Source organism: Epinephelus lanceolatus, chromosome 11 (assembly GCF_041903045.1).
Source record: "Epinephelus lanceolatus isolate andai-2023 chromosome 11, ASM4190304v1, whole genome shotgun sequence".
Taxonomy (NCBI): Eukaryota; Metazoa; Chordata; class Actinopteri; order Perciformes; family Serranidae; genus Epinephelus; species Epinephelus lanceolatus.
Window position 1 is genome coordinate 38,084,277 of NC_135744.1, and position 20,786 is coordinate 38,105,062.

The 20,786-nt window shown below is 40.8% G+C and overlaps 1 protein-coding gene across 4 annotated transcripts in view; it reads left to right on the forward strand.

Moving 5' to 3' along the window:
- jade2 (jade family PHD finger 2) overlaps positions 1-20,786 on the forward strand; it is a 257,626-nt gene that overhangs the window by 131,682 nt on the left and 105,158 nt on the right. For all 4 annotated transcript variants that reach the window (XM_078172613.1, XM_078172612.1, XM_033640720.2 and 1 more), the window contains exons 5-6: positions 10,390-10,547; positions 17,678-17,889. In XM_078172613.1, coding sequence (XP_078028739.1) covers positions 10,390-10,547; positions 17,678-17,889 — 370 coding nt within the window. The remainder of the gene's footprint in view (positions 1-10,389; positions 10,548-17,677; positions 17,890-20,786) is intronic.

Genomic DNA, 20,786 nt, shown 5'->3' on the forward strand with positions numbered 1-20,786 from the left:
GTTATTTAAAAAAAAACATTTTTCATATGAAAGGTTATATGAAAGATTGCTTCATACATTTGTATGATTGAATTAGTGCTTCTTCACAGGTAGTGTAAGGGCTTAAAGATGTTAAAACAGTTTTTATAGTGTAGATTTCTTTGTACAATATAAAAACATCAGTATTGGTAGGGTTGTCCCGAATATCATTTTTTAACATTTGGCCCTTCGGCAGAATTTATAAAGAATATTTGAATATTCGTTATAAAATTGGGGGGGGGGGGGGGTTCCAGGGTTTTTTTGGACCTAAATGTATTGCGGAGTTTTGCACAGCGGCGACCGGATCTTTGCTCCATTATTGGCTATTACTGTCATGACATCCGAAGGTACTGATGCGTTGAGCAGGTGACAGTCCACTCCAAAAGAAACTTGTTGAAACTTTAAACAGTAATTTATTGTACGAAACGGGAGAAACAAACGTTGACAAAAACGGTTCCATAATTCATATTAAATTCAAAAGATAATGAAAAAACAGCCACAAGTTAGAGGGAATAGTGATAAAGTAGTAAAACTTGGCATTGATCCACAGCCTCAGACAAATGCGCTCAAGCGTGCCGTGTGCACAAGCTCCGTTGGTAGGCTATACTATATTTTCACATTTTTAACAATGCAGTTTAAAAGTTTTGATTTTTATTGATAACCTACATTTACCAACAACAAAAAGACTACATTTAGCACCCAAAAATATGTAAAAAAAAAAAAAAAAAAAAAAAAAGCAAATAAAAAAACGAATATCAAATACCTAATTTTCATAACGAATACCTACCCATAGAAATGAATATTTGAATATCCGAATATTTGGGTACAGACCTAAGTATTGGTATCGGCTATCAGCCAAGTAGTTATTTTAAACATTGGCACTGGCCGGGAATTTCACAACCGGTGCATCCCTAGTTTGAACTGATATCAGTCAGACAGAAAGGGCCTGATTTCACAAGCTGACGTAGGCTTTAACCCCTGTCGTATGACTTCATGTACAGTTTCATTATTCTTCTGAATTTATGTTGACTTTCAGTTTTGGTAAAGGTATCTTTACTCTAAATGATGGTCGTGTTTCTCCCCTGTCATCTCTCTCTTTTTGTCTCATCTTCTTTTCTCATTTTCACTTTGTTCTTTTTTTACATCCCCATGTTGCTCGAGCAAATCAACACTGCCAGTCACAGCCAGAAGGCAAACAAACGCCAATAAGAGTCATAAAAGCTAATGTAATAAAGCCCATATTAGAATAAACAAAGCTAAGAATATCATAAACTCCAACAGTACTCTGCTGATAACATCTCAGAGTGTTATACTGCTGACTGGTTATCACATTATGGACTCGGAAATCAGTTTCTGCCTGGTTTTACTCTGTATTTTTCTTAGTATCAACAGCCTCCATCAAAAGACCAAAGCCAGCCATGAATGGATCCATCAAACAAATAATGTGTGCATATCAAACCTCATATACTTTATCTCTCTGAGCCATAGACCTCTCAAAAGCTATTAAAAACACAAAGGTGAGCTACACTTTTTATTTCATTGTTGCTGCTGTTGTTGATACTCATCAGAGCAGCAAACGTGTATTATTCTGGTTTCATAGTTCCGAACAAGTGCACTGTTTAAGAACTATGCACACCGAGAATGATACATTTAACAGTAACTATAAATATACAATTTAAAAATCATTCTACCTCAAGTGGATGGCGGAGTGCACATCACAACTACAACAACAGATGGTATGGGGATCACTGTCAGGCCCTGTCTCCATGGGTACAGATACTTTTTAGTAAACTGACATTTTTGTCTACGTTTAAGCCTTAAGTCTCCAAGCAAACTGAGTATTAGGTCACTAAAACAGCGATTTTTTTTTAAATGCCTTCTATGGGGCAGATTTTTCAAAACTCAGGTTGCTATCTGTGTGGAAATGTAAAACAGACCATGTGGGAAACAATGACATGATGTCCTCTCATTCGTTGCTTTGTATAATGAGCTTGCACCGAGCTTGCACCGATTTATCGGCATTGCTCAGAATCCGGCCGGTTTTCATGTGATTGGCCATGACCTGCAACCGGCCAGTCACACTAAAATATGCCGATTTAAAACACCGGTCAGATTCCCGCCGCGCCACATGATTGACATTGTGTAACATCAGCAGCGCACACACACGCCCATGTGCAACTCACAGCTTGGGCGATGTGAGGAAGTCATTCATTCACGCACACGCATCAAAAGAGTGAAGGAGAAAGTTGTTAATTGTCCATGTTAAACTGAACTGCGGAGCTCTCACTGTTGCACTGTGCTGCTTGAAACTGACGAGGCGTGTGTCTGCGTGCCGAAGATGCACGTGTCCGTGCGCTTACTGGCGGGCGCGTCCTTATGACCTGTGTGAATTTTCCACTGGAGATATTTTTACTTTTTTGTCTATTCAAGAAATTACCCACAAATGCTATACACCAAGAATTATTGTTTTATTTATCTATGTTTTTATTTATGTATGCCTTTTTTACTTATTTATTTTAATACTGTACCTGAAGTTATATTTGGGCAAAAGGAAAATGTGTGTCACTGTTTTTGTTTGTCTGTTTGAGATGATTATTGAAGAGCTGGTTGTATCTTGGTTAAAATGTTCTAATAAAGGACAGATAGAAAATATTGCAATATCTTGTGTGCTGTAAAGTGGTTTGAAAAAAATGAAATCGGAATCGGCCATCCAAACACTCTGCAAAGCGGAAATCGGTATCAGCCCCAAAAATTGTAATCGGTGCAAGTGTACTTGGTTTAAAGATTACTTTACACTTAAACTTGGTGTTGCTGTACCACTTCACGGATGAAGGCGTCTGCTGCCCCCAGTCTTTTTGCTCCACCCCAGTTGCTGCAGTTTAAAGTCAGCCAGAAAAGACGGTTTTGGCTCAGACATGGTTGAACCACCGGATGGTGTGGCAATTTCAAGAGTGAGATGGTTATGATAAGGAGTGGAAGAAAAACTTTTGCGTGTCCTAAGCATTAGTCATATCTTTGAGCGAGCTTCTTCATCCCTACATTAAATGAGACTCTCCAGTCGGTGTTTTGAAAAAGGTAGGCTGAACACAAGGGGAGTCTGTGGAAGAAAGCTAAAGCTGGCAAGAATATAGAGTCATTGTTGTGTTCTGGTTTGGATGGAAATATTTTTTATAAACAAAGGTCGCGTGGACAGAATTTCATCTGTTTTAAAACACATCTGTTCATGTGTAGACGGCGCCTAAGGGCGATTTAATGAGTGATAGAAACACTGACAGCAAATCAAAATCCATCCAAATTTACAGGACATAAGCTGCAACACAGGATGCTCATATCTTTATGTTGTAGGCTCTTTATTCTTGCTTGAGTAATGTTTCCTTCAAGCTTTAGTGCCTAGTTGTTTATCTCTTTTGAAAACAATGAAAGTTTATATTTTTGTCCTGTTTTTAAAGATTTATGACTTCAGTAAGAACTAATGGGCTCGGGGCTGTTGACAGTTGGAAAATATTTGAGAGAACACGCTATTGGTTTTGGTCTTTTCATGAGATGTGTTGATAATAACAAACTATATAGCCCTATCCTTTGATAATGCAATAATACCACCCTCCGATGCAATAACACACTGAAGTTGCTTTCAGCATTACAGAAACAAGCAGCCCAGTGTCTCCAGCATGACACCTATTCTCCCTGTGTGTGTGTGTGTCTTTGTCTCCCTCTTTGCTTCCCTCACTCCCCTGCCAGTGGACTGGTCAGGCCTGTTTGTCCAGTATCAGATATCGGTCTGATACAAGGCCAAGACAGGGTTTAATTTCTGCTTTTTTGTCCTCACAGAAAGATAAAATTTTGGATTTATTAATGATTTCACATTTGCCTTCATTGATCCCGCTCTGGTGGTCTGAATTGGCAGACAAAAACAGATCAGGTCTGTGCTTTTTATTAGATTAATGGATGCGGTATCAGTAGGGAAAATGCACCCATTACTGGGGTGGTGACATCGATTGATTTGGAAGGTAGTCAGGGCATTTGCATGCTTTCACTATCAGACAAATATCTGAGAAAGAAGAATTCGGAGGTAGAAGTGAAAGTGGAATAGATGGGAAATGAGGAAACAGAAGCGATGAAATAAAGAAAGCAAAAGATGATAAAAGTAAAAGGATGAGTGAATGACTAGAAAGGAGGATGTGGTGAGGAGATGAATGAGGAAGGATTAGAAAAGGATAAAACAATAAAGTGGAAATAAGTACGTTTGGGATTAAGAATTAATTTTTCTGTTTGATTTAGACAGTTAGATGTTTTATTGTGTAATAATGTATAATTACTCCAATTTACATGTTTGATAGTGTAATATAATAACTCCTACACTGATTCAATTTCAGAGACAGTCCAAATTGGCATTTGCGCGACGGTTAAAATTATTTATTTGATTGGTTTTCTTATTTTCGTTTCATATCGTAACTGCGCTGTCAACACATGAAATGTCATTCTAGTGAAGATTACTGAATTAAATTGTGGCAGCTGTTGTGATGATGATGGCTGTAGTGATGATGGTAATGGGGAGGATAATGATAATGATGAGGATGATGATGATGATCACAGTGCTGCTTGATGTGAGGACAACGGCAGTGACGGAGGGTGATGATAATAACCGAGCAGTATGATAATGAGGCCGTTGAAGACGGGAAGCTAAACATAGAGCTAAAGGTTGTTTTGTTTTGTTGTTTTGATCACTGACACACTTCACCTTTTCACACAAAGGTCACGGCTCTGCCAGGCGAGCGTGTGAATCATTGGGGTGTGTGTGTGTGTGTGTGTGTGTTACTATGCAAAACACAGGGCTGTTGTGGAGAAATGATGTGTGAGTGTGTGCACAGTACAGTGTGTCAAGTCTTGTCTGATTACTCGGGTGTGGCGTCTCTCTGCCCGATGCCATGTGCGCATTTAGTGAGTAGATGCCATATTTTGTGCATCATTATATGTAGCTCTTTGAATATCCAGATGTTTTATGCTGGCCTGTGTGTGTACAAAATGTGTGTATGAGCGTGTTTGAGTCTTTATTGGTTCCCAGTGGGTCGAGCAGAGTTCCTGACCCCATTTCCTGCTGTTGTTGACAGAGAGACATTCAGGCCCGATGCTCTTGGGACCAGACACTGCCTGGAGGAGCTTCCTGTCACTGCGGCCTACAACCTCTTGATTTGTCATTGTTTCGATTGCCTTTTTTCCCTCCTTTTTTTCTGTAGTCTTTTGGCATCCGTCAAACTCTGATTCAGTCATTCTGGACCATGAGGTCAGGACACGAGTGTAAGGGAGAGCCCCAGACATGAGAAGGGCTTCCCGATAATTCCCGTTGTCATGAGAACTGCAGGATTCTGTTGTTTGCCACAGAATGTATATGTACAGCATTTAGAAATGACAAACATACACAAAAGTCGAGGGGAAGGGGGAATGCATGTTAGAGCACAGACAAGAGTGATCATTTGAATCGATTGTCAAAAATATTGATTTATTGATACATATCAATTGGCTACAGTAGCCCAGAACAGACAAACCAAACACTGGCTCAAGATTAGGCCATTCGTGTTTTTTGCGCCGTTCTCCTACAGGCTTGGCACATGAGAGAAGATCCAGTTCTGCAACCTCACTGCTAGATGCCTCTAAATCCTACACACTAGACTTTTAAATTAATCAATCATCAAATAGTTGGTCATTTATATTTTTGTTGATCACCTCATAGATTAATTCACTAACTGTTATAAGCTTGGTTCATAACGGTACCAATAATAGTTTTTGGGAGTTTTTGAAAAGTTAAAGCAGAAACCAAATCCCTACAACAAAACGCTGCCCACAACCATTCAAGAAAAAGAAAAGTCATCGTTGTCATGTTATAGCCTTGATATATTTATATTGTAATTAAGGCGTATGCCCTCTTCAATGAGTTTTTGGTGGTATCAAAAATGTTATGTAATATCAGTATTTTTCAAGGTATTGTATGAGTGTTAGAAATTCTAGTATTGTGACAACACTAGTATGAATAAGAGTAGAGAATTAAAAATGTAACTTTGCTTTTAGTTTAGCTGCAACCTCCAAGGCTGAAAAATGAAGCCAATGCAGAAATTTAACAAACTGCAGTTCCTTGAATGGCCACTTGAGGCTGGCTCTAAGAAAAGGAGTAAACCCCCATAGACCCCCATGTGAAAATGCCCAACTTTACAGCTGAAATAAAAGTGTTTACAGTCTGGTACGAAAATTGTTTTGGTCTCTATAGCTTATTTAAACATTTATGACAACTGTACAGGGGGTTAATTTTGTATAACTCACTCTTTACATTTTATTTAAGCCCAAAGTTCTGCATATTTAAGGGCGGGGCCACTTTGATTCACAGGCTGTCTGTGAGGTGTCGCGACAGTCTATGAGTCAGATCCACACCTCACTCCTCCACAGTTTCCACCTCTCATCCACATAACAAACCACTGGGTAATGTCATGCTTGCTACGTCCATTATTGATACAGTCTTCAGGGTTCCCAGCGCATCATCCAACAGCATGCAGCCAATTAAGGTGTTAATTTCTTCTTCTTTGATTAAACTGTACTTTTATTTTGGTAATAGTCCAGTGCAATTCTGTGGGACAGCCAGAGTTTAACATATGACAGTGTTCTAATATTAAGGGGTTTAATGTGGGTTGAATTTGCATTCAGTAGCCCTGTTTCAGCCCTGTGACAGTCTGGTGACCTGTCCAGGGTGTTTGCCAACTCTTACCCAATGTCACCTGGGATGTTATACATGTTTCAGCTGTATGAAACTTGTATTATATGTCCACCCCCTATATTATTCTAAACATAATGTATGTACACCACTAGGGATGCACCGAAATGAAAATTTGTGGCTGAAGCCAAAGCTGAATAATATTAAACGCTTGGCCGAATACCGAGTACCGAATACTGAATATTGTTGTTTAGTTTTTCATTAGTTTTTGCAGATGAACCCCCTCCAGATTAGTGTTGTCACGGTACCAAAATTGGGACCCACTGTGCGATACCAATGAGAATACCATGGTTCTGAGTAGTATCACAATATCACAGCGAAAATGAGGCAGATGTGCCTTTTGTCATTTAGAAAAAGATGAATCACTTTTCTATAATACATCAATGATATTTCAACGGAATAAATTACTTATTGACTTATTCATACTTCAAAAACAGTATCAATGAGTGATGAACATAGGGGGGATCAAAATGAAATAAATAAATGAAATAAAAATCAACCAGCCACCCTCCTCCCCTGACAAGTAAAGAACAGTCCCTAAAGTGCGGTGAGGTTTGTGGACCGTTAACGGCTCGTTTCTCCTCTGACACGTCACATACCTGTGTTCGGCTGGCTCGGCTGTTCAGGTACTTCTGGGCAGTCATGACGCCAAGAAGAAGACATTATTGGAGCCGACTTCTCCTCGCCGGTAAGCCGATGGCCGCCATATTTGACAGGAATACATTACTGTCTGTGTCTGTGACCCCCGTTCAACCCACAATCGGTGGGATTCGCCTTTCGTTTCTGCTGCTGGTTGAAATCTGTAGGCTGCTTGCACAGCGTGGTGAATGATTTAAGCCTATTTTGCTCGCTCAAAACTATTTTTAGTTGCAAATGCGAGTGCCGTGACGGACGGATCGCCACACTGCCGACATTTTAATCCGCCCGTCAGGGCACTCTGTTTGATTGCGTTATCAAAACTGCACCGCTATTATTAGGCCTTGCTTTTAACTTATTCCACCGAATACCGAATGTGTGTTTTTTTGCAATATTCGGCCGAATATATTCGGTTACCGAATATTCGGTGCATCCCTATACACCACATCCTGATTTTTCCTCTTTGTCGAGGCAGTTTCCTCATATTAAACTATTCCAGTCAGTCTTCTATTTCAGAAATACAGCTTGAAGGATTTCATCCATCATGGAAAAACAAACAAACAAAAAACCTCTAGGCCGTGCTGGGCAGTAAATTGATAATTTGTCAATATCGTGATATGAGACTAGATATCGTTGTAGATTTTTTTGATATTGTTTTATCAAAAGTGTCGCCTTTTAGGCTGCATCACAGTAAAGTGATGTAATTTTCTGAACTTAGACTGTTCAGGCTGTTCTATTATTTGTCTTTACCCACTTAGTCATTATATCCACATTACTTATGATTATCAAAAATCTGATTGTGTTAATATTTTGTGAAAGCAACGATAGTCAACCCTACAATATAGTCGCAAAAATGATATTCAGGTTATATACAGTACAGGCCAAAAGTTTGGACACACCTTCTCATTCAATGCGTTTTCTTTATTTTCATGACTATTTACATTGTAGATTCTCACTGAAGGCATCAAAACTATGAATGAACACATGTGGAGTTATGTACTTAACAAAAAAAGGTGAAATAACTGAAAACATGTTTTATATTCTAGTTTCTTCAAAATAGCCACCCTTTGCTCTGATTACTGCTTTGCACACTCTTGGCATTCTCTCCATGAGCTTCAAGAGGTAGTCACCTGAAATGGTTTCCACTTCACAGGTGTGCCTTATCAGGGTTAATTAGTGGAATTTCTTGCTTTATCAATGGGGTTGGGACCATCAGTTGTGTTGTGCAGAAGTCAGGTTAATACACAGCCGACAGCCCTATTGGACAACTGTTAAAGTTCATATTATGGCAAGAACCAATCAGCTAACTAAAGAAAAACCAGTGGCCATCATTACTTTAAGAAATGAAGGTCAGTCAGTCCGGAAAATTGCAAAAACTTTAAATGTGTCCCCAAGTGGAGTCGCAAAAACCATCAAGCGCTACAACGAAACTGGCACACATGAGGACCGACCCAGGAAAGGAAGACCAAGAGTCACCTCTGCTTCTGAGGATAAGTTCATCCAAGTCACCAGCCTCAGAAATCGCAAGTTAACAGCAGCTCAGATCAGAGACCAGATGAATGCCACACAGAGTTCTAGCAGCAGACCCATCTCTAGAACAACTGTTAAGAGGAGACTGCGCCAATCAGGCCTTCATGGTCAAATAGCTGCTAGGAAACCACTGCTAAGGAGAGGCAACAAGCAGAAGAGATTTGTTTGGGCCAAGAAACACAAGAAATGGACATTAGACCAGTGGAAATCTGTGCTTTGGTCTGATGAGTCCAAATTTGAGATCTTTGGTTCCAACCGCCGTGTCTTTGTGAGACGCAGAAAAGGTGAACGGATGGATTCCACATGCCTGGTTCCCACTGTGAAGCATGGAGGAGGAGGTGTGATGGTGTGGGGGTGTTTTGCTGGTGACACTGTTGGGGATTTATTCAAAATTGAAGGCACACTGAACCAGCATGGCTACCACAGCCTCCTGCAGCGACATGCCATCCCATCCGGTTTGCGTTTAGTTGGACGATCATTTATTTTTCAACAGGACAATGACCCCAAACACACCTCCAGGCTGTGTAAGGGCTATTTGACCAAGAAGGAGAGTGATGGAGTGCTGCGGCAGATGACCTGGCCTCCACAGTCACCGGACCTGAACCCAATCGAGATGGTTTGGGGTGAGCTGGACCGCAGAGTGAAGGCAAAGGGGCCAACAAGTGCTAAACACCTCTGGGAACTCCTTCAAGACTGTTGGAAAACCATTTCAGGTGACTACCTCTTGAAGCTCATGGAGAGAATGCCAAGAGTGTGCAAAGCAGTAATCAGAGCAAAGGGTGGCTATTTTGAAGAAACTAGAATATAAAACATGTTTTCAGTTATTTCACCTTTTTTTGTTAAGTACATAACTCCACATGTGTTCATTCATAGTTTTGATGCCTTCAGTGAGAATCTACAATGTAAATAGTCATGAAAATAAAGAAAACGCATTGAATGAGAAGGTGTGTCCAAACTTTTGGCCTGTACTGTATATATGATATTCAAGATATTGTGATACTTGATTTTCTCCATGTATCGCCCAGGCCTACATCCAAGGGTTTGTCCCGTATCTCTCAAAGGACAGAAGAAATAAAACTACTAAAATCCAAAACTTCTCTTTTGACTTTTCTGTTTGATGCAGCTGTCAATGTTGTGTTAATGTAAATGTGGCATTAAAGCAATAACATACTTGAGGTTGTGGGACAAGTGTTAACAGTGTGCTGACAGACAGCAGCTCAGTGGTGCCAACAACCACAGCACTCCATGTTGTGTCTTATCGCTCAATTAATATGTCAATCAACAGCTGGAATTAATACCCATCAACACGTTTAGTAATGTGTCTTATTTACTTTCTGTTGTCGGTCATTGTGTAAGACATTTATGTTTGGTGCCAGTTTTTTTAAGGTGTTCAAAAAAGTTTAGCTGTTGTGATAAAGTCTCTGCGTGTATCTTTGCGTTTGTTCCAGGTTGCTGCCGACTGAGTCAACAGGCAGTCTTTCCAACAACAGGCCGGAGATGGAGAGCAGCACCCAGCCTCCTCCGTCCCAACGCTACAGCTGCTATGACCTGGATGACCTGGATGTTGCATGGCTGGAGCTGGTCAACCACGAGTTCAGACAGATGGGTGAGTGCAAACTGACTCACTGCTTTATTTGATAATGATAGCCAGGAAACACTTTGACTCTGAATGGAAAAAAGAAGCGTCTAACATGGTTGTAAGTGCTGAAATATAATGATAGTGTTGTGAAAATTATTTAGTTTTTACTTGGTCTCTTGCTGCATGCCTTCTGTGAATTAGCCTAGTGATATGATTTTACTTCCCATTAACTTTATTTGCCAGAGCTACATGGGCTTAAAGGAATACTTCACCCCCAAAATGACCATTTGCATATCAGTGACTCACCCTGTGTTAGGTTTAATTCTTTACGAAATGTTTGTTTTTCTCGCATGCCTCTACGGTGAACGAAGAATCCAAAAATAAAGAAAATGAATCATGAATTGAATAAAGGGGATCACTTTTTACAGCAACAAAGCTATATCAAAACATCCATTTACACACTCCTGCACAAACTGTGCAGTATAATCCAAGTCTAATCTATCCAGTGGAATGCTCCTTACTTCCTAAACGCATGCATTTTTGCTAAAATCTTAGTATTTTGCGTAAACTATCTAACCCACAGATGCGTTCCCTAGAAATCCAGAGTTCCCGCGAGAGCACAATTTGAATTTGCTCAGCGAGTCACTCTGGCAATCAGTAATGATGCTCATTACCCATGCCGTTGGAGCCGAGCTGCACCAATCACATGGGTGTATCTGATATAGGCGGGCCAGAGGCGAGCTAAACAGATGACGACAGCGCTGCGACAACGAAGTCCGGAATCAGTCAGTAAACATTGCAAGATGGCTACGGATGAACACCAGTTGTTTGAAACGGCTTTGGCCGCTACAATGAACAAGTTAGACTTGGCTTTTTCTCTAAAAGAGGAACAGAAGACGGCGCTCCAATCTTTCCTTTGCAAGAAGGATGTTTTTGCTGTTTTGCCGACCGCATACAGCAAGAGTCTAATCTACCAGTTAGCTCCGCTGGTAGCTAAGCTCTGGATACGTCACCCCGTGTATTGTTCTGATTGGTCAGTGTTATCCAGTTGCGTGCAGTGATATTTTCAAATGCATGCTTGGTGCTGCCCCTCGAGTTGGGCCATTTGCATTACTCATAGCCAGACCCTAAATCTTTCTAGATTTGGGTCTGGATTTCCAGGCTACAAATGAGTAGCACAAGCGTGTGCATTTGAACTCTGCTGACTAGAATGCACGAGCAGAGCTCAAACGCATGCCCAGGCGGCTGCTCATTGGCAAAAATATTTTAAACAGTACGATAAATGCGTGTTTGGAAAGTACTGAGCATACCGCTGGATAAATGAGTTGGATTATACTGCATGAGTTGTGTGAGAGTTTGTAAATGGATGTTTTGATACAGTTTTGCTGTTTTTAAACACTGTCCCCCTTTTACTACAATTCGTCAAGAGCCTTCTCTGTTTTTGGATTTTTGGATTCGTCATTCACAGTGGAGGCATGCGGGAAAAACAGATTTCTTAAACCTTCAACATAGCACAGGGTGAGTTATTGATAAACAAATGATAATTTTAAGGGAGAAATATTCCTTTAAAAGATACATCATACTCTCTGTATAGCATGTGCAGAATTCATATTCCAGTGTAGGGCTGCTGCAACTAAAGAATATTTCCAATTTGTGATTAATCCCTTAAATGTCTTTAAAAAGTCCAAAACGTGAGAATTCCAATCACAGTTTCCAGCACTCTGCTTGAAACTGCTTTTTTCCCCCTTTCAACAGTTCAAAATCCAAATATATTCTATTTATAACAGTGTGAAACAGAGAAAAGCAGCAATCTTCACACTTTAGCAGCCGGAACCAGCAATGTTTTCATTTTTTTATTTGATTATTACTTTTTTTTTTTTTGCAGGATAATTTTCTGTCAGTTATCCAATGGATCACCTGAATCAATGTTTCAGCACTGTTTAGTTGATTTATACTGTACTTCAAGGCAAATCAAGTGTCCTCCTTCACCATTACAGTCAGTGCGTAGTGGTTCACAGAGGAATGAGCCTGGCAAATGCTGGTTTTTAGCTAAATAGGAGTGTTTATTATTTTACAAGAAGTTATTTTAGTGTTATGTCTGTTTTTTACCCTTTTCCACACCTGCCCATAACATTTATTAAATATAGATAAACTTTTTCAGCTGTTTTTCTGAAGAATATTAAAAATTCACCTCAAATTTACATTGTAAAAAGTTTTAAAATGTCTTAAAATTTGGTCTCTGAAACCTGTAGATGCTTTTCAGTACATCTTCTTTTCTTTCTTTCTATCCTCGCTCTGGTTATTCCTTCCTCTCCTCCCTTATTGTCATCTGTCTCCTCTGTCTTCTCTGTTCCTCTTCTTCTTAGGTTACTGTCACTCTCTCTCTCCTCTGCCGTGCTCCCTCCTTCATTTTGCCATGGTGACAACTGCTGACCCCGAGCATCTCTCCCATCTCCACCATTTTATTCGATATCTGATCGGCCCTTTTCAGATAAAGTGTCGTAATTGTGTTTATAAATCCCCGCTGGGGTTTCAGGCCTTTATTTCTGGGACACATTCTCCTTAAATCAAACACACACACACACACACACAGACACACACCCACACACACACACAAGCTCTTGCTGGATCAGAAGCGGGTTGTGTCTCATAACCTCCAATGCTAGACCAAACAAACAGACGGTTGATTGGTTCTGCAGGGCGAGGCTGTACGGCTCTCAACTCATGATGGGATGATTCAGCATTTTCTATCTCAGTCCTCCACTTACTGTACACTTGTGTATGAGTGTGTGTGTATTCAGAATGTGTAGTTGGAGAGTGTTGAGACTGGACATGCTGTAATTCAGCTTATTTTACCACTTGTTTCAGTTGGATTTAGAGATAGAGTTAATTTGATTTTCAGATTATTCAGTAGAAAGGAAACTTGATTTTTTTTTGCAGAAAACTAGGCCATCGCAGCAGCACAAAACACTGGGAAACATGCAGGCTGTCAGTTGTAATAGAGAAAACACTCGATATTGAATATCAGGCTTCATGGCATTATAATGCATTCAGGAAAGTAAGTTAAATAGATTAGAGAAGTACATGAAGGCACAGGATGCAGGGACAGTGTGTAGAATAAAAGCAGTACAACATACTGAAACGTAAAGAAAGAAATTCAGTCTATGTGTCTGTCTTTTGTGTGTGTGTGCATGTTGTATGGCTTTTCCATTGGCACCATAGACTGTACTGAATTGTGTTTTCATTACCAGTTTAAATGCCCATTTTGGCCAAAGTACGCCCAGCTGCCTCCAAGTGGGTTGTGTTGACGTCAGGTGGCCTTTGTCATCATTCAGTGGTGATTTAGCACAAAACCCATTTGTACTCCTTTTCCCACACCTAAACTGGTATTTACAAAGGAAGAATGTGTGCACCGTAGGAATTCCTCAGACAAGGCGTACACACAGTTTTAACTGAGATAGCTGTGGATAAGATAATTAGGATGAGATTAAACATAAGTTGACAGACAGGTAGCATAGTTTTTGGGTTGTCTGCCAGTTTCACTGATTGTGTTATTATTTTGCAGGCTGCACGGCGTTCTATTAAATGTCAGTCAAAGGCGCATTTATGAACTCATTTTAAATTATTTATGAGTGATGAATTTCATCATTCTTTTTGTTTACATTCATCTTCCTGTCAGTGATTGTTTAATTTTATCCTGTGAAGCATTTTGTAAAGTGAGTTTCCACATGAGTGCTATGAATAATACATTGATCATCCTTCTGACATTTAATAACAGTGATTATTGAGATTTTACCATGATGACGATGGTTTGCAGAAATGTGATTAACTGGCGGTACATATGCTTCAAATACCCACAGCCGTGCGTATGACAGCTGCTCTGGCACCATTGGAGAAGCTCGCACATGCAACACATTCAGTGATATTGCACTTTCTTTACCATGGTTCTCATTGACATATCTAATGAATGGTGGAGGGGCACAAGTGTCAACATGCAAACCGATGTTTAAGGGCGTTTCTACATCTGTTTATGGTGACCTGTGGTTGTGAAAATGAGGTCTGTGCCCATGCACCCAGTGCCACAATGATCTAGATTCATAAAACAGAATCAGATGTACACAAGGCTTTATAAATCTCATGAAAAAAATGTGTGTGCATGTCTCTGCTTTTGTGCGTACACACAGTTTTAGTCGTGAATCTACACAGGGTTTTATGCATCTGGCCCCAGGGTGTATGCAAGCCCTAAAAAAGTCTTTAAATGTCTTGAATTCAGTTTCATAAATATTAAAGGGATAGTGCACCCAAAAATGAAAATTCAGCCATTATCTACTCACCCATATGCAGAGGGAGGCTCAGGGGAAGATTTAGAGTCCTCACAACACTTGCGGAAATCCAAGGGGAGAGTGGGTAGCAACACAACTCCACCTAATGGAGGCTGACGGCACCCCAGATTTAAACGTCCAAAAACACATAATTGAAACCACAAAATATCTCCATACTGCTCGTCCGTAGTGATCCAAGTGTCCTGAAGCCCCGACATAAAAAGTTGTTTGGAAAAACGTCATTTGAACCCTGTTTTTAGCCTCATTGTAGCCTGTAGCTCTGACTGCCTCTCTGTGCACTGCGCTCACGTGTGCGTGCATGCGCGAGACTGTGAGACATGGGCACCGCGTTCATGTGTGTTCACGTGCTTTTGCTGGTCTTGCGTGCAAGCACACATGAGCTCGGTGCACAGAGAGGTGCATGTTTCAAAAAAAGCAAAGAGAATGGAAACATGGAACCATGCAAGCCGTGCTTGCTGTTTGGAGCAAGAAGGCCATGCAGGGTGCCTTGGCTGATAGAGCAAGAAATGAAAAGATCTTCTGAGACATTGCAAGCAAGCTGGAGGAGATAGGCATCCAGCATACATTCGTGCAGTTCTGAGGCAAATGAAAAAACTCCCACAACAGTACAAGAAAGTTGTTGACCACAATAACACCAGCAGGGTGGACAGAAAATCTTCTCTGCTGGTTCACAAACACAAGCATGTCGTCAGTTAACACACTTTTAAGCGGGTAGCCGTATTATATGGAGATGCAAATCTCTGCTGCACTGGGATGATGTGCCGACTTAAACATGTATTAAAAAAGGGCTGCTGGATGCTGTGTTGCTTTAAGATAGGGGCGGTCATGACCACATACACATGATGACAAATGTGCATCTGCATGTGAGCACAGCGGTCACATGTACAAACAGAAACATACACAGAAGATAAATATAAAGCAAATACACTGAAAGCACACACACAAATATGTGTGATTGGTGGTGTTGCTTCCCTCCCTCCTGTGTGTTTGTTCAGTTCATGATGTAAATGTCACAGCAGGTTAATATCTAACTCTACTCCCCTTTTCTCTGCTGCTTCAAGAGCAGCTTCTAAATCCACATTTACACTCACACACTGCCTTCCTCTCACTTCTTCATTCATGCCAAAGCTTGTTTGTTTTTTTTTTTGTTGTTGCCAAAATCAAGAACTCCATTTGAAAAATAAAGTTGACCTGATTTCAATATCAGCAGCAGGTGTTCACTTTCATATTAAATTTTATGTTGCATCATTTTGAAGTATAACAGTGTTTTGTTTGGATTTGTGTCTAAGCTCTTCTTCTTTATGTGAAGCTGCAGCTCAGGTTGGAAATCAACCCTGCTGGCAACAAGATGCTCGAGAACCAGTAAATAAAGTTGTTTTCTTTTAAAATTATATTTCATTTTTTGATGGGAAGGGATCGAGCAACATAAATAATAGATAGAGACACGGGGCTCAGCTTCACTTTAAAAAACAACAAACCCCCAGCTGAGCGCTGATCCTTCAAATAAATCAATAAATAATCCTCAAGTACAGACTCCAGGATAGCAGAAGTTTCTTTATTGACTCCTGGAGCATTCGGGCGAGGCAACGAGAGGCAGTGTGACAGAACAATGTAAATACTGAATCTTAAAATGATTGCCTTACTCTTAACTACTTAAATACAAAATTCAGACATAGTGGCTTCGAAAAGATTCACTCGACTCTGCAGATTGTAACTTGATTTGTGCTGGCATGGTCTTCACTTACAGTCTATAATTAGGATTTGTGGCATATTACAGTCTCCAAGTAACATTATCTAAAATGTTCTTCTCTCTGCTTTTCAAAAGTTATCCAAATAATCATCTTTATTTCAGAAAAAAATGGTACTTTTTCACACTAGATGTAATGCCTTGCTGTTACCCCATTTTGTATAATTATTGTAATTTCATTGCATGTAATGAGATAATAATATTCCACATCTGTTTGCCACTGTCCTGGAAACCAGACTGTTTACTTTCCTGGTACCTCAAATACTTTATTTTTTATGAAGAAGAAAGCTTGCATTTGCCAGTTAAATCAGTTTTCATCAACTATTAAGCAGCCTTAGAGCAAGGCATTACTTTGAGATGCAAATGGAGCAGGAATACTAATGCTAATGCCGACACATATTGGCACACTGAACTGAGCTGTCGGCAAGAAGGGCTTAAAGACAAATCTTGTTGTTTTTGGCTTTGATAGCAAATGGGCTTGTAGTGACGAAGCACATGTAGCGTCTCTCTGCTTTTTCTCCGGTTAGCAAAGAGTCAACTGCAGCTCCGCATACTCCCACATCCTGCAGCTAATTTTCAGTACATTTCATCCAAATCAGGCCCAAGGAAAACAGAAAGTGACCTGTGCGAGGTGCACATGTGAAGGAAAGCTGTGAGCATTTCCAATTAAAGTGTGAGACAACGTGTTTTGGCCAAAAATAACTGGAATTTGGTAAATTGGCTCGCTCATTTTGAGCTTCCTATGAGCAGCTTCCCATTACTGTTATCCTTCTTGATAACAAGAACTAAAAGAAACCTCAGAGTGTTGACCCTGTTACTGTACTCTTAGTTTTAATTGCTCTGTACAGGCTCAGCATTTCCTCAGATATTCATCCCTCCCATCTGCTTTCAACACTTTCTGATTTTTTTCTTCAACAATGGAGAAGATGTGCATTAAAATACACTCCTATAACCACCCGTCATCCCAGTCTTTCCTGTTCTACCACAGCTGAATGATTGGTTTAGGTGTTCTAGTTGAGGATGAAGGAAACCTAATCAAGTTTGATTTTCTGTCCTCTCGCCACCAGCGTTACCAGAGCTAGACGAGCTGACGATGGAATGCGTCCTGGTCGAGCTAGAGAGTGTGTGTGATGAGAAGATGCGGCAGGCCATCGAGACAGAGGAAGGCCTGGGCATTGAGTACGATGAGGACGTGGTCTGTGACGTCTGCCGCTCGCCAGAGGGAGAGGACGGCAATGAGATGGTCTTCTGTGACAAGTGCAACGTCTGTGTTCATCAGGTCAGGAATTAAGGGATTAACTGACTCTGTTTAAGCATGTGTGTGTTTGTGCATGTTTTTTTAAGTATCAGTTATCCTCTTGGCTTCATAAAAAGTTTTTTTTCCACAGAATAAGAAAGTGACTCTGGGGGAAAACTACTAAATGCTGAAAGCATTAATACAAAATCAAGGTTGTTCAAAGACAAGGTTTTGTTTTCCTCAGAGCTGCCTCACGTAATTTTTTCTCCCTCAGACTTCATTTATCAACTGAATGAAAGTGCACGTACAGTAGCAATTTCACAAATGCTGTATGTGACAACCTGAGGCCTGAACAGGCTGCTGTTGTGTTTGTTACACAGTGACACAGTGTTAATTTTTCTGTCGGCCCTGTTGGCATTAACACACCTTCGGTGTCATCAGGCTGCCTCTGTTTACCTGCTGTTATGATACTGGATGGAAATTGTTGCCTCCAACTGCAGATCAAATCTGATGTTGGTATCTCACCTCAAAATGGAAAAATTTAGAAATGGAGGGAAAACAGGATCATCCCAATGCCAACATGTGGAAATCATTTATCTGTTACATGCACTCACATGAAAAAAAGTAGTTTTAGTTGTGTAGCTCTTTAGTTGACAGTTACTATCTTGTAACTACCACCTGCTTCAGAATTTAAGGGGGAACATTCGCCTCCAAGCCAACTACTCAGTAACAGCAGGGCAAGAATACGCAAAGTTTGACTGACAGAGACTGACTTCTCTTGTGGCAGTTTTCGTAAGACCATAGTAGCAAGAAAACAGCCACACGAAAACCATATGTCGATGCCATTTGGTTTTTCAGTATAGGTTGTGTTGTCATTAGTTGCACCATCTGTGCTTCCTGTGTCTCTCGACTTTTTGACAGTCAATAGTTTGGGTTTTCAGGTTTGGGATTCATGAGTGACCTTGTTTGCAGTCTGAGGTGTCCTGTAAACAGTTTTACAGACAATTGTTTTACAATGGTGGCCTATGGGGAAAATGCTTCTTTAAAGGGATAGTGCACCCAAAAATGAAAATTCAGCCATTATCTACTCACCCTCATGCAGAGGAAGGCTCTGGTGAAGTTTTAGAGTCCTCACATCCCTTGTGGAGATCGGCGGGGGGAGCGGCTAGCACACGTAATGGCTGACGGCGCCCCAGACTAACGTCCAAGAACACAAAATTGAATCCACAAAGTATCTCCATACTGCTCATCCGTAGTGATCCAAGTGTGCTGCAGCCCCGACATAAAAAGTTGTTTTGAAAAACGTCATATGAGCTCTGTTTTTAGCCTCACTGTAGCCTGTAGCTCTGACTGCTTCTCTGTGCACCGCACTCACGTGTGCGTGCTTGCTCGAGACCAGCAAAGGCATGAGGTTTGCTCACCCGTGTTTACATCACGTGACACGTGCACCGCAGGGAGAGACAACGGTAACCACAGTAGCTAAAAGATAATTTGCACTACAGTCTTTTAGCAAAGGACAGCCCAACATGTCTGAAGACTTTGAAATTGAGGAAGAACAGCATTTCTTTGTTGAGCCGTATTTGTTTGACCCCGAGTATATGGACGAAACTCAGGCTACTGGACGAAGCAGCCACCGCAGCTCATGAGCCTAACCCTCAGCCAGCTGCAGAATACCGGAGTCGAGCACTGGAAACCTGGTGGTGTAGTTATTTCAAATGCAAAGCAATGCCAATGGATGAGGAAAGTCTTTGCTGCTCAGAATGGGAATTGGCGATGCCTGCACTTGAGAATCTGGACATCAGTACTGACGAGACTGCTGCTCTTCAGAGACCGTGCATCACCGATCACCCTGAACGCGCACACGTGAGCACGGAGCACAGAGAGGCAGTTAAAGCTACAGGCTACAGTGAGGCTAAAAACAGAGTTCAAATGACGTTTTTCAAAACAACTTTTTATGTCGGGGCTTCAGCACACTTGGATCACTACGGATGGGCATGTTGGAGATATTTTGTGGTTTCAATTTTGTGTTCTTGGACATTAGTCTGGAGCGCCGTCTGCCATTAGGTGTGCTGGCTGCTCCCCCCGCCGATCTCCACAAGGGATGTGAGGACTGTAAAACTTCACCAGAGCCTTCCTCGGCATGAGGGTGAGTAGATAATGGCTGAATTTTCATTTTTGGGTGCACTATCCCTTTAAGCCACAGGGAATTTTTTTTCACTGCAATACAGTGAGTGGCCACTGGGGGAAAAAAAAAGCTGTGCAGCTTTCCTGAGAGCCTGTCACTAATACTGGACTTGACTTCTTTGTCCTCTTATGTTGGACTGAGGGCAGACGGGACACTACCGTGACTCACCACGCCTCTCGAGGTACAAGTGGTATTACAAGACAAAATGGACCGTGGCTAGCTGGCAATACATAGACATTTTTGAGATATCATCAAAACTATTTCTACTACTCCTTCATACTGTTGATATATTACTTCATTTTTTGAATCTTATAAACTAACACTTCTGCCAAATCTTACACATTGCACATTTAAAGGGGCATTGAGGTTAGGAAAAATATCTGTGAATTTTTCACTGTAGACACATTTGTGATACACAAGATACAAACTGCGCTTTCTAAAGCTCCACTCCACACAGCACTTACAGTGTTTCCAAGTTTTTGTTAGGTAGAAGAAGTACCTGCCAAACACTGAGGTGTCATAGAGACAAAATGTAACAAGCAGTGAAAGAAATAGTTGCTCTCAGGGAGCATTCAGTAATATTATTGCTTTCATAGAGTGAGCATATTCACCGCCGACTGTTGCTTCTTTGATAAGGCGTCTTTTTAACCTTCAGCAGGTAAAAAAAGAAAAAACTCAGGCCCTGCTTACTGAAGTGTTGTGTTTGATCAATTAAATCCTTTGATCAATAAAGTGCTTTAATTGCTGCTAATGA